The sequence below is a fragment of the Garra rufa genome, chromosome 1 (genome assembly GCF_049309525.1).
Source record: "Garra rufa chromosome 1, GarRuf1.0, whole genome shotgun sequence".
Classification (NCBI taxonomy): domain Eukaryota; kingdom Metazoa; phylum Chordata; class Actinopteri; order Cypriniformes; family Cyprinidae; genus Garra; species Garra rufa.
Genome location: NC_133361.1, coordinates 61,005,628 through 61,020,789, shown reverse-complemented (window position 1 = coordinate 61,020,789; position 15,162 = coordinate 61,005,628). Strand labels below are relative to the sequence as shown.

The 15,162-nt window shown below is 37.8% G+C and overlaps 2 protein-coding genes across 2 annotated transcripts in view; one reads left to right on the top strand and one right to left on the bottom strand.

Moving 5' to 3' along the window:
* Positions 1-6: 6 nt before the first annotated feature.
* uqcrc2a (ubiquinol-cytochrome c reductase core protein 2a) lies at positions 7-10,379 on the bottom strand. Its single transcript, XM_073843542.1, has 14 exons — positions 10,270-10,379; positions 8,083-8,184; positions 7,844-7,993; positions 7,169-7,233; positions 7,034-7,090; positions 5,337-5,461; positions 5,150-5,247; positions 5,003-5,060; positions 3,999-4,094; positions 2,281-2,480; positions 2,108-2,188; positions 1,620-1,696; positions 1,235-1,388; positions 7-169 (listed from the first exon to the last, which is right to left on the bottom strand). The coding sequence occupies exons 1-14, from the start codon at positions 10,300-10,302 to the stop codon at positions 86-88; spliced, it is 1,380 nt and encodes a 459-aa protein (XP_073699643.1). The 5' UTR covers positions 10,303-10,379; the 3' UTR covers positions 7-85.
* A 2,481-nt stretch (positions 10,380-12,860) lies between these two features.
* The window catches only part of snu13a (SNU13 homolog, small nuclear ribonucleoprotein a (U4/U6.U5)), a 7,953-nt gene continuing 5,651 nt past the window's right edge, over positions 12,861-15,162 (top strand). The window contains exon 1 of the mRNA XM_073843725.1: positions 12,861-13,009. Within this exon, the coding sequence (XP_073699826.1) occupies positions 13,007-13,009 (3 nt within the window). The 5' untranslated portion in view covers positions 12,861-13,006. The remainder of the gene's footprint in view (positions 13,010-15,162) is intronic.

The following is a 15,162-nucleotide window of genomic DNA, read 5'->3' as shown; positions in this document are numbered from 1 at the left end:
GTCAGGGATTCGTACAAGTTTAAGAATGTTTTTACACTCAAATAAGCAGCTGCACAATGTGTGCACTTTAGATTGGGACTTTCTCTCACAGTTCATCAACAAATGGTGTGTTGGCCAGATGGCCACAACTTGACATGGTCTTCTTGCTTTCAACAAACTTCTTCGCAGCCTGTAGAAAAAAAAAGACAGAATTAAAGACAACAGTTGTTTTTACAGGCAAAAATGCTCCCGTGATATTCTCACCACAGCTTTCCCTGTTTCTGATTTTTGTTGCTCATAAACTCGACAGAGCAAGGAAAGGTTAAAGGGTTAGTTCACCCAAAAATGAAAATTCTTAATGAAAGTCATTAATTACCCAGATAGCACAAGTACGTCTGAAAGATGTCTGTTAAAGATCTCTTGATCTGGAAAGCATCTTCTGTGTACAAACGTCTGGCAGACCTCTGTAAGATGTCAGTTTAACATGCATTCTAAATCATGAACATCTTAAAGACATCTAATAGACATCTGATAGAAAACGTCCAATAGACGTATTGCAGATGAGCAAACTACATCTTGCAGATGTATTGCAGACGTCAAATAGACATCTCCGAGATGTACGTGTGCTTTCAGGGTTGTCTATTAATATAAAGTTTTGTCCAGTTCCTTCAATGTTTTGAAACCCTGATAGCACACATACATCTCGGAGACGTCTATTTGACATCTGCAAGACGTATTTGCTTATTTGCAATACGTCTATTGGACCTTTCCTATCAGATGTCAAATAGACGTCTATTAGATGTCTTTAAGATGTTTACGAATTAAAATCTATGTAAAACTGACATCTGACAGACATCTGTACACAGCAGATGCTTTCCAGATCAAAAGATCTTTAACAGACATCTTGCAGATGTACGTGTGCTATATGGGTAGTCGTTGTATGTAAAGTCGCAGTTTTTTTATGTGCACAAAAAGTATTCTCATAGCTTCATAAAATTACGGTTGAACCACTGATGTCACATGGACTATTTTGTCAATGTTCTTGGTAGCTTTCTGGACCTTGAACGTGGATTGACCCATGCTGTCTATGCAGGGTCAGAAAGCTCTTGGATTTCATCAAAAATATCTTAAGTTCGAAGACGAATGAAGGTCTTATGGGTTTGAAACGACATGAGGGTGAGTAATTAATGATAAAATGTTCATTTGTTTGGTGAACTGTCCTTTTAACTTACCATGATTTAAATAAATGACTTACTTTGACAACGTCGCTGGAGGTCACAGAGTCGATGTTCTGCGTCACAGACTGTGCTGAGCAGTAGGCTCCACTGCTCAAAACCTGAACTCCCAGCTCCTCCAGCAGGCCTTCTGAACTCTCCAAAGACATCAGATAATCAGCCTTCAGCTGGCTCCTGAAAACACACAATACCAGGTCCTTCATTCAACAGATGGCAACATTGACAGAAACAACAACCTTTGATCCCATTTACTTTCTGAAAGCACATTACTCCAAATAAAATACGCAAATGTATTCTTATAATGCATTCCTATATAAGCAGTGCTTTTAGAACTAATGAGTGTTAAAATCTTTGCCAATTGGGGTTTCTTTCAATCTGCTGACTGGCTGGTGTTTATATACTGACTTTGCTCTGGTGAGGTCATCTGCAGTAAGTCTTCCTTCAGCCACAGCTGTCACCTGTGCCGTGGCTGCATTGATCACCTGCAGAAAGAAATCGATCAATGCAGATGTCAATCCATCACTCGCTTCACACCGTCAGCATTAAAGGACCATCCACAGTTAAAAACACTCTATATAAAAGAGTTCACCCTCATGTTGTTCCAAACCTGTAAGACCTTCGTTCATCTTTGGATGACAAATTAAGATATGTTTGATTAAATCTGAGAGCTTTCTGACCCTGGATAGATAGCAACACAACTGACACATTCGAGGTGCAGAAAGGTAGTACGAATTTCGGATTTCATCTAAAATATCTTCATTTATGTTCCGAAGATGAACTAATGTCTTATGGGTTTGGAATGACATGAGGGTGAATAATTAATGTCAGAATTCACATTTTTGATTGAACTAGATTCTGAATCAAACAACTATGTCTGTTCTCTGAATACTCACCTCACGGGCTGAGTCTGCTTGTGAGATGATATAAACTCCGAAGAGCCCGGAGTCAGAGTAAGTAGCACTAAAAGCTGTGGCCTGTGAGGAAAGTTGATTAGAAGCATCTAAACTGTAGTGAGATCTAAACATGTGCACTTTGAGAAAAGACATCACATTTGACTAGTACTCACATCAAACGGCTGTGCGGTGGCCTTGGCGATGCCCTGACTGAGTTTGCTGGTGATGTTGGATCCTCTCTTGACGTGTGGTCCAGCACCCAGAAGCCTCTGCAGCACGCTGAAGGCGTTTGCCTCCGCTGAGCCCGCCGCGGCTCCTTCACACGCCAGCAGAGCATGCACCAGACCTCCACCGCTCTGCACACGCAGTTCACCTGCACACAAACATAATTTCAATAGGATCACTAAGGGTGTGTTTACACTTGTAGTTCAGTTCGTTTGGTTCATTTGGTCCGGGGCCAAAAAGGAAAATGATAGATTTGGTCCTGGCCCAATTAGCGTTCACACTGGCATTCTGGACAGCGAACCTAAAGATATCAAACCAAATCTTAGTCCACTTGTTTGGTTTGCACCAGGGTTCGGATGGCAGCATTCACACTTACTTAAATTAACCACATTAACAGAGCAATCACACCAATGTTCGATTGAAAGTGGACCGAAATTCATCTTTTTAGCGATCCGAGTCCACTTGTTTGGTGCGGACCAGGCTTCAGATGGCAGTGTTCACACTTACTCAAATGAACTGCATAAACAGAGCAATTGCACCAAAGTTGGTTTGGAAGCAGACCGAAACCCATCTTTTAAGCAGTCTTGGTCCACTTGTTTGGTGCGCACCAAGGTTCAGATGACAGCGTTCACACTTACTCAAATGAACCGCACTAATGGAGCAATTGCACCAGAGTTCATTTGGAAGCGGACCGAGACCCATTTTTTTAGCAGTCTGTATCTGCTTGTTTGGTGTGCACCAGGGTTTGGATGGCAGCGTTCACACTCACTCAAATGAACTGCATAAACAGAGCAATTGCACCAAAGTTGGTTTGGAAGCAGACCGAAACCCATCTTTTAAGCAGTCTTGGTCCACTTGTTTGGTGCGCACCAAGGTTCAGATGACAGCGTTCACACTTACTCAAATTAACTGCATAAACAGAGCAATTGCACCAAAGTTGGTTTGGAAGCAGACCGAAACTCATCTTTTAAGCAGTCTTGGTCCACTTGTTTGGTGCGCACCAAGGTTCAGATGACAGCGTTCACACTTACTCAAATGAACCGCACTAATGGAGCAATTGCACCAGAGTTCATTTCGAAGCGGACCGAGACCCATTTTTTTAGCAGTCTGTATCTGCTTGTTTGGTGTGCACCAGGGTTTGGATGGCAGCATTCACACTTACTCAAATAAACCGCACTAACAGAGCAATCGCACCAGAGTTTGTTTGGAAGCGGACTGTAACCCATTTTTTTAGCGGTCTTGGTCCACTTGTTTGGTGCGCACCAGGGTTTGGATGGCAGCGTTCACACTTACTCAAATAAACCGCACTAACAGAGCAATCGCACCAGAGTTTGTTTGGAAGCGGACTGTAACCTATTTTTTTAGCGGTCTTGGTCCACTTGTTTGGTGCGCACCAGGGTTTGGATGGCAGAGTTCACACTTACTCAAATGAACCGCAATAACAGAGCAATCGAACCAAAACAGGACAGGTGTGAACACCCTAATCCCACATCCCAGTCAATCTTACAAAAGTACAGCAAGGTCAAATTATTGACCTTGGGAGTGTTTTTCTTTTTCTTATTAAAACAAATCAATTTGCATAATGTTTAACCTTTATTACAGATACAAATTTCATCATTTCAACAGTCATCTCCGTGCACATGCCAGGAAGCGTCGGTGTACTTACCACCACGGTAAACAGCTTTAGCTCCTGGTGCACCAGCCCCTGTATGGCTACTGAAAAACTGCTCGCCCACCTTCTTCAGAGCAGCATGACTGACGCCTTCACAAAAAACAAAAAAAACAGAATCAACAATCAAATGTCTAGCAGGAGACAGTCACATTCACTCATCAATTATATACAGGCTTGGGCACTACAGCTACATTAATGTGACACACTAAACTACATAAAAGGGTAGTCTCAGCCTCAGACGTCACGCCCACGGAACGTTGGCTAAACGTCTGATGCATATGGTACACTTAACTGGAAACACTTCAGGAATGTCGAAGTCCTCATCTGAATTTGACCGGATTTCCGGGAGACATGTTTATTTTCGGTCCGCCGGGAAACAAAGCGCAGACTGATTTACTCTTGGTTTTGCTAAAAGGTGCTTATGCAGACGCCATTGTTGTTATACACATTTGCGACGTTCGGGAACAAATTACTGACTTACTGCTTGTGCTCCCTCTTATTCATTATCTTTCAATGCTGGTTATTTCAATGACTGACATGTTGCACGCCAGTCTGTTGTTGTGGGGGCATTTCCACGCACCGAATCGTGACGCTGAACGAAACGAACTGTGATTGGTTGTTTGACATGTCGGTCAAACGGTCTTATGGGCGAGCCTTGGCCAATGAACGCTGCCATGAGTTCCAGACTTTCAGCCGTCAGTCTGAAGGTCTGGCTACGCGAGACTAATAAAAGAGTTACTTTGGACCAAGCAGATTTAAGATACATCATGAACGGAACTCCAAAACAGCTTAATTTAGTCTCAAGGGATTCTGGGAGTTTAAATTTGAATTTTCACAGGTGGAGTTTGAATAATGTCGGCTCTAGGAGGAGTAGCGTTCAGAAATTGTCTGAGAAGAACCTAATAAAAGTTGTTCATTTGTGGTTGGCTGTGTGTTGGCCTATACAAAAAATGTGTCATCACTGCAGCACTCTATGCACATTCATGAGAAAGACGTACCTAATCCAACGAGGGCCATTCTTGCACTGGTGTAGTTATTGGCAAAGAACTGTTGCATCTACAATTTCAAAACAGAAAGAGTTACTTACAAAAGGTGCCATAACGTAAGAATTGTGGAATGAACAGAGGCTGCTGTCAGTCACTTACATGATCAACACTAATCTTCCCCACCATGTGGTCTGGACAGTACAGCGAGTTAGATAAAGCGTTCTTATATGCAGCTTCATGCAGCTTCTCCAGAACACCTGTGCAGAGAAAAAACATCTCATCAGCATCAGACATGCTACATGTCACAAGCTGAGTCTGCATGTTCATTTTTGCTATGTTCATTTACCTATCTGTGGGCTCTGGTCTGCAACAGCCTTGTCTATCTTGACCCTCGGCGAGAGGTCAGACAGCTCCCAGGGTCTGAAGTCAGGAGCAGTGGTCACATTGATCAGGTACTCTATGACGCCATCACTACAGAGGAAATACATACACAAGACACTTATTCACAGTGTACACAATTCCCAATTTGTTTTCAAATACAAAGAATTAAAATGACTGTTCACATTGGGTCTAAGGTAAGACTTGATTTTAAAGGGTTAGTTCACCCAAAAATTTAAATTAGCCCATTATTTGCTCACCCTTTGCTCCTGTAAACAAATGCTGGCTTGTGCATGACTTACAGGCGCATACGCAACTTGTGCAGTTGGCGCAAGCTATATTAAAGTGATTATGTTTTAAATATGGATATTTTTCTTACAAAAACACACAGATTCGCTACAGGATCCTCCAGAGCCATGTGAGGCACTTTTGATTATGGATGGATGCCCTTTATTGGACTTGTTTTAGACTGATGAAGAGAAAAACCCATGCCATTCTAAAGCTTGGAAGTGCCAGGATAATTTTTTTATATAACTCCGATTGGATTCGTCTGAAATAAGTAAGTCATATACACCTAGGATGCCTGGAGGGTGAGTAAATAATGGGCTAATTTTTATTTTTGGGTAAACTAACACTTTGAAGTAGTAGTTCAATTTCAGTACAAAAATGTACAGATAATGTACCCCCCCCCCCCCCCCGTCATCCAAGATTTTCATGTCTTTCTTGCTTCAGTTGTAAAGAAATTATGTCTTTTGAGGAAAACGTTTCAGGATTTCTCTCAGTATAATGGACTTCTATGGTGCCCCTGAGTTTGAACTTCCAAAATGCAGTTTAAATGCAGCTTCAAAGGGCTCTGTATGATCGCAGCTAAGGAGGAAGGGTCTTGTCTAGCAAAACGATGGGTTATTTTTTTTTAAACTTTTCCAATTTATATACTTTTTAATCTCTACACAGAGTACACACAGAGCTAGACATGACGAGCATTTGAGGTTAAAAAGTATATAAATTGTATTTTTTTTTTTAGAAAATAACCGATCATTTTGCTAGATAAGACCCTTTTTCTTGGCTGTGATCGGTTAGAGCAGGGGTTCTCAACTCTGGCCCTCGAGGTCCATTTTCCTGAAGAGTTTAGCTCCAACCCTAATCAAACACACCTGAACAAGCTAATCAAGCTCTTCATCATTACTAGAAAGTTACAGGCAGGTGAGTTTGATCAAGGTTGGAGGTAAACTCTGCAGGAAAGTGTACCTCGAGAGCCAGAGTTGAGAACTTCTGGTTTAGAGGCATCTGAAGCTGCATTTAGGAAGTTCAAATTCAGGGGCACCATAGAAGTCCATTATATGGAGATAAATCCTGAAATGTTTTCCTCAAAAAACATAATTTCCTTACGACTGAACATGAACAGTTTGGAAATTGAACTACTCCTTTAACTACATATTTAGTAACAGGCATATCACTAGCATAGTGGCTGTTTATTAGTACTTATAACGCACATATTAGTGCATGACCATGTTCTAGATCCGAACAACTACCTTTCTAACAATTAATAAGAAGCCAATTAGGAATTTACAGAGACAAAAGTTAATAGTACTTAATAGTGAATTGGTCCCCAAACTAACTACTTTCCACCTCTATCTACAGCTCATTTGCTGCACAGATACTTACAAATCATCCCTCAGACAGTCCAGAGAATAAACCATGTGTTCCCTCGATGACGTCACACTAAAAGAAAAAATGACATTGAGATAGAGTGCGATACAGAAGGTGTTAAAAGGAGTCATGTGTAAACATAAAACTGACCTCAAACTGGCACCCACTGCCTCCAGACCACGACAGATCTTGAATGCTGAAGCTCCTTTAGTGGTCTTAATCACATAACACAAATTCATTACTACAAAACATCCTCTGCATTTATAATCAACTCACACAGAAGTTGAGCAGATTCAGAAAGCAACAGTAGTTCAAGGAAAATCTCAGTTCCAGAATAAAAAAAAAAACATGATTATATTCTCTCCCCCTTGTGATACAAAATGTCTTCAGTTGCAAAGAAAATTAGGTTTTTGAGGAAAACATTCCAGGATTTTTCTCCATTTTTCAGTGGACTTCAATGGTGGCCAACAGGTTGAAGTTCCAAATCGCAGCTTCAGTGCAGCTTCAAAGGGCTCTACACAAACCCAGCTGAAGAATAAGTGTCTTATCTAACAAGACAATCTGACATTTTCAAAAAAAATTAAAGATTTATATACTATTTAACCACAAATGCTCATCTTGCACTAGCTCGACTTCACACATTGCGTTTTCGCGTTGAAAAGGTCAGAAAAAAGGGACCTTCAACCCATTGGTCACCATTGAAGTCCACTATATGGAGAAAAATCCTGGAATGTTTTCCTTAAAAGCTATTCTGCAACTGAACTACTCCTTTAACTTGTATGATTACATATTCATTAAGAGTACTTCTAATTGCCCTGAACATACCAGATTGCTTGCCAATCGCAGGATGTGAGTGACACCCAGGTTTTCTGCAGTCTCATAGCGGCTGCCGGCTTTCACAAACACACCGATTTTAGAGACAGGCGAGTAGTTCTCCAGAGAGGCGACGAGAAGACCGCTGGGAAGTTTGGATACCTAAAGACAAGGGTATTAATTAGGTAAAAATAGTAGTTTAAGCAGGGATTTAAACTGAAAGCATAACAGCATACATCCGTTCTCATTACCTGGACATCCTGCGGAGTGAGGACTGGTGCTGCTGCAGGCTTTCGGGTAACCAGAGGTTCAGTCAATGCCTCGCTACTTCTGGCAGCAGCGTAACACCGTCTCTGTGGAAAAACACTATATGTGACCCTGGACCCCAAAACCACAGGCATATTTGTAGCGATAGCCAAAAATACATTGTACCGATTTTTCTTTTATGTCTAAAATCATTAGGATATTAAGCAAAGATCATGTTCCATGAAGATATTTTGTACATTTCTTACCTTAAATATATCAAAACTTAATTGTTGATTAGTAATATGCAATGCTAAGAACTTCATTTGGACAACTTAAAGACGATTTTCTATTCTATTTAGATTTTTTTGCACCCTCAGATTCCAGATTGCGCGTTTAGTGAATAAAGCCGGTAGTTTGATTATTAATAAATCTCTATCACGTGTGTTCAGCTGCGTTCAGCTGGAGCGTTCAGAGGCGTAAATCACTGACAAGCTAGTTCAAAAATTGAACATTTTTAACCCATACTATGTATTGTTGGCTATTGCAGTATTTTGCATAAAAGTATAATTATATACAGAAAAATTAATGTGGAATAAAATGTAATCATCTAGTTAAGTTCAATAATATGGCTTTTAACATTTTTTACATAATTTGTCAAAGATTATTTAGAAAACAGAGGTGTTTTCAGCATAAGTACTGCCAAATATCGCAAAATCGTATAAAAATATAAACTTAGAGATAACTCTAATAAAATCTACTTTCATGTGATATTTTAAAAGTAAGCGTACACGCCATCTAGGAGGATAAAATATTTAACATTTCTCATTCTTTGATGGTTAGACCATTTGACATTTTCACGTACATTCAGTCTTCACTTTTGCAAAAAAAAAAAAAAAAAATTATATATATATATATATATAGTGCATGTGACCCTGGTCCACAAAACCAGTCTTAAGTCGCTGGGGTGTGTTTGTAGCAATAGTCAAAAATACATTGTCTGGGTCAAAATTATTGATTTTTCTTTTATGCCAAAAATCATTAGGAAATTAAGTAAAGATCATGTTCCATGAAGATTTTTTTGTAAAATTCCTACTATAAATATATCAAAATGTCATTTTTGATTAGTAATATGCATGTTAAGAACTTAATTTGGAAAACTTTAAAGGTGATTTTCTCAGTATTTTGATTTTTTTTTTTGCACCCTCAGATTCCAGATTTTCAAATAGATGTATCTCGGCCAAATATTGTCCTATCCTAACAAACCATACATCAATAGAAAGCTTATTTATTGAGCTTTCATATGATATATGCATCTCAGTTTGGTAAAATTTAACCTTATGACTGGTTTTGTGGTCCAGGGTCACAATTATGTCATTTTTAATTACATAAAATCAACATAAACACGCAGTGTACATTTTAAAATACCTGATGCATGCTTTTAAAACAAGTTTTTTTTAAATATTTTTGAATTTCTCATCTTGCCAAACCCTTTTTTGTCACTGCCCCCCCCCCCCCCCCCAACAAATCTAAATTGTTGGGTATTGCAAGTTTACAAATTTATAGAGACTGCCCTCAAAACAACAATTTTTAAACCAGCAAAATTCGTATTCTTAAATTCACTACATAAACCCACATAAAACTTTTAATCAGGGTATTTGTTATTATTTTATTATTTAATTCTCTAAACCTGAAAATCACGATTTTACAACTCTGACATTCACAGGCTTGCCAATAACATGAGAACCATGATTCCATCATATTATGTTTGACCTGAACGACTCATCCTGGAAGATCAGGTTCACAAGTCACACAGGAACCCGGTTTAAAGGGTCACAAGAGTTCGTGAGGTCTGCCACTGTAAGTACACTGTGCCATGACCTTCATCATAGAAACACAACAGCACAGATGATTTACCAACAACCGCCGCTGGAAGAGCCATCCGAATATCCAAGAACAAAAGCCTCTAAGATCCCTTTGAATCACTGGCTTCTTATTTGAAGTTTTCCAGTGTCCATAGAAAAGTTAACACCAGCTGCATGTCTAACACCGGTTCATACATGACACTAGCAACATTAGCCTGCAACCCCGAGATGAGACGTTTCTAGTGACCCCAAGAGGTTCGTATGTATATGTAAACACGCCATTTGGATAGAGAGGAGAAAGCAGTGCAGACTGAGAGAAAGAGGACTCACGGAGAGATGAGTGAAACCTCGGAATCCCGTCATGACTCCGTTTCTCTCCTTCAGCCGCTGGGAAAGACAGTTATGGCCGATCCGAACACCTACCCACAATCCAGTGCGCCTCGACCAGACACCAAATATGGACACACCGGAACAAAGAGCTGTTTAATATTAACGAGACGTAATAGAATATGCAGGACCAGAGCCATATAAAAAGAGAGTTGCGACACGCTTTGATCTCGCCGCCGCGCGGTCACGTGGTTCATGGAGCTCTCAATAGTTCCAAACAGCTCCGCGCTGTCAATGTGTTTGAATGGAGTTAAATAGGATAGACAGCAGTTTTACTATATTTGCAGCAATTTCGAGTAATTATTAACACATAATGTGCATTGATTGTGTATTGATAACTTCTCTGAATACGCTTTACAATCGCATTTTATTCTGGGGAGTGATAAAGAGACATAATTTATATGTTCTCATACTCTTTGGCAGTCAAATGTGACCAAAGACCTTAAGTGTAACTTTTGTTCAATTAAATAACTGTAATATATATATAGTTAAGTTCTATTTAGTAAATATTTTGAGGAGGTTTTTTTGTACTTAATATGTGCAATAATGATCCTGACCATTTAAAAGATAACATTTTCTAATATAGTATTTAGATTACAGTTAGTGCAATATTTAAGGTTAAATACATCTGCATGTGTATTTGGACATGATCAAACACTCTTTTTTTATACAGTATGTTTCGATTTAACGATTTAATGTTAAAAAAAAAAAAAAGTAATTTACTCTTGTTTTATGATATTCAAATATACAACATAAGTGAATATTATAAAAGGCAAGCAAAAATGGCATTTAACATAATAGAAAAGATGAAAATAATGTTTAAAAAAACACAAGGCAACGAATTGCATTCAGCATACATTTTTATTGTGTTTCTTGAATGCAGTCTTTACTGAAACTCATTCAACCTCCTACAGTGAGAGAAAGATTGCAGAAAGACTAAAAACATAAAAATATGACAACTAGTATCTGGTTATGGTCACTATTACGGTGTTTCTCACGTTATCCAGCTGCATTTACAGTTTAACTGTTTATTTTTTAACGATAAACATTAACTATAACACGCTTCATAAAACACCACTATTGGCCAGTTTTTCGAGAGGTCAACTGATGCGTTAAAATGTAAAGAAATGCAGTAATTTCTTCAATATACTTGCGACTGTGCTTGAGAAGCGCTGAAATGAATGGGCTTCAATAGAGGAGCTATTGGTTGTTTGGAACTATTGACCGCTCCATGACTCGCTTTACTTCCGCATTCCTCAGTTCCTATGGAAGCCTATGGGAGTGTCGCAACTCTCTTTTTATATGGCTCTGTGCAGGACGTGCTAGAAATCCGCACGAAATGTCAGCGATGACTTTTTAATCATTGCAAAACATCGATAAAAAAGTTCATTTAATAAAATCTAGATCTAGATACAGTATCTAGAGATACAGAAATATATCTAAAGAGTATGAAAATGCGTTTGTTTTTGACTAAATTTCACGTTCATGACGGAAAAAAACACTGTTGAACGAATGGTGTACATAAAGTACAGAGGCCTTTTCTCTTTTTTTTCCCATTTCATTTTTTCTGCTCACCAAGTCTGCATTTATTTAATCCAAAGTACAAAAACATTGATTTTATCTTTTAAAATATATGTACTATTCAAAATAACTGTTTTCTATCTGAATGTTTTTTAAAATGTTATTTATTGATGTGATTTCAAAGCTGAATTTTAGCTTCATTACTCCAGTCACATGATCTTTCAGAAATTATTATAATATGCTGATTTGCTGCTCGAATAAACATTGATCATCATTATTATTATTATTATTATTATTATGTTGAAAACAGAAGAGTAGATTTTTTTCAGGTTATTTTAATAAATAAAAAGTTCAGAAAGAACACAATTTATCTGAAATAGATATCTTTTGTGACATTATAAATGCCTCCATCATGACTATTATTAATTTAAAGCGTCCTTGATAAATAAAAGTACTAATTTGGATAGCATAGCGTTTCATAATGTTACAAAAGATTTTTTATTTCAGATAAATGCTGATCTTTGGATCTATTTATCAAAGAGTCCTAAAAAATGACTGAACTGTTTAAATAGTATGACTAATACGAATAATAATAATAATAATAATAATAATAATAATAATAATAATAATAATAATAATAATATTTTTTGAGCAGCAAATCAAAATAGAATAATTTCTGAGGGATCATGTGACGCTGAAGTCTGAAGTAATGATGCTGAAAATTCAGCTTAGAAATCACAGGAATAAATTAGATTTGAAAATATATTCAAACAGAAAACTGTTATTTTAAATAGCACACATTTTCAAATTTAAAACATGTTACTGTTCAAAAACTTTTGACTGGTATTATTTATTCAGTACAAGAAATAAAAAAAAGAGTTAACGCAGTTTACCATTTCTTAAAGATACCTTAAAATAAATTCCAACTCGATACTTTCCTAACTTTTCAAGACTTGTCTCATCAGAAAACGTTTGATTTGGCGGTCTCATTTTGATGACGCGCGACGGAGCGCCGCAATTCTAGAACGTTTGCTGAACGACTCACGCCTGAAGATCCGTTTAAACTCCACAGCGGTCCGCTTGTCCTCCGTGAAGCACACGCCGAGAGGACCACTTGCTGTCATTTTTTTTACAGACATCTAAATCACAGCTTGCATCAATGGTAAATATGTTTTTAGATCACATTCTTTAACTAGCGTTACATGTGGTTCAGAATAGAATGTGTGTAGTGTGTGTCTATGTCTATCCTTTCAACACGTGCTGTTGTTTTCTTTTATGGTTGGTTCTACACTCTTAGTTAAATTTTAAAAGTCGTTTTTAAGTTTTAAAAGTGTTTGGTTGAAAAGTCGTGGTGTTTTCATGTAATTCATACTCAAGAGCTTAGTAAATCAACCCACGTGCGACACACATGTTTCACAGCAGCCGCTGGTTTGTTTAGAAGCTTATTTATTTCTAAAGATATTAAAGTAGGTCTAAATATGTTTATTAGTGAGTTTAGAGATCTACTGTTCTCATGCATATCACTTTTAAGACGTACAGAGGCACATGTTGATGTGTTCATGCTTATAATCAACATTTGAAGTGGATCAAAAAAAAAAGTTCCTCAAAGTTGTCCTAAGACAAGAACGGGTTAAAGGGATAGTTCACCCAAAAAGGAAAATTTGATTTTATAATTGTTTATCTGTTTACTCCCAGAGCATCCAAGATGTAGGTGACTTTCCCAGCAAACACCAAACTAGGGCTGCACGATATTGGGAAAATATATTTGTTATTGTTGTTGAATATTGCGATAACGATATTTTTTTTGCGATATTTATTTCTAAAATTATTATTATTTTTATTATTGTCTATTTTTAATCATTTATATATGTAATGATCATACTAAAATTAACAGGTAAAATATATTCTTCTGTCATCCGAATGAAATCTAACTTAATAGAAAATATGAGTACATCACCAAGATGTTTATTTTCTCTATTATAGGTAGAGCCATTAAAATTGGAGATAACCACTGCATTTTTAAAGAATCTACAGTATAAATAACAAAAAAAAAACGACCCAGTTCTTTCTTAGTCATTTAGACAATAAATGCAGCCATAAACAAAGTAGGCTACTGTTTCAAGGTAAGGTAAGGTAAACGTTATTGTCCCTCGCTGGGAAATTTGTCTTGGGCCCATCACCCATGCTGCAATCAATTGACAGACAAACAAAGCACACCAATAAAAATACAAATAACACAACAATAAATAGATAAATACATAACCCCAATATAAATAAATACAAGTAAAATTTTACAACTCCGTACTACACTTATTTAACCACTTTATAGACGCAGCGATGAATGAATTTTTAAATCTATTCATTCTACAATAAGGAGCTCTAAACCTCCTCCCAGAAGGCAACAACTCATATTCTGTGTACAAAATGTGTGTTGAATCACAAACAATCTTATTATCTTGTCTTAGAGTAGCCTTTTCATAGTCTGCAGTGATGTCTGTTCTTTAACAATATTCAAAGTGCAAAAAGAGACCGAATTTTTGAAGCATGATACAGTTGTAGACAACTACAAAACTTAATATATAGCCCACATATTAACAACAGCCTAAATATGTTATATAGCCTAATTTGCGCGCATTGTGGGTTCGCTCTCTAAATACGGGTTATTAAATTTGTATTTGAATGCGCGTGCGCGTGTTACTTTCGGTTTCGTTTTTAACGACCGCGCGAAACTCTCAGCAGTGCATAGCATCCATTCTACAATACAATAGATTACTTTAACAAAACCTTGTTTTGAAAGTGGCAGGACACAAATGGGATTTTGAAAAGCGTGTCCCCACAGTGGAAATGATGCCTATGCGTGAGCGGTCCTCTGCAGCTGAGTTATCATTTGATTTGAATGTGTGCCGCGTCGTACAGTAGCCTATATTGAGACTGAGGCGGCAGAATTGTATTTGACAATGTGCGCGCTCTAACACGAAATATAGATTGTGTGGACCTTTTAACTGTCCACAGTAAAACATCGTCATATCACACACACCTAATAGCAATGCAGTTTGTGCAGATCCAGAACAGAGGATAGTTGAGAGAAAAACACAGCCGGATCCTAGTTCAGCGGAGCGCAGTGTCAATGACAGGGAGTGACTGACGGCTAATATCTCAAAAGTTAATTAAAGGGAATAATATAAAGATTAAGTTTAAAAGGTTATGTAATGTTGGAGAGAAAGGCGAACCTGTCACACTGCAGCTCACAGCAGTCTGTGCAGTAGTTAGCCTAGCGAAAGTTTTGTAAAGAAATGAAACCAATTAAATGCCATT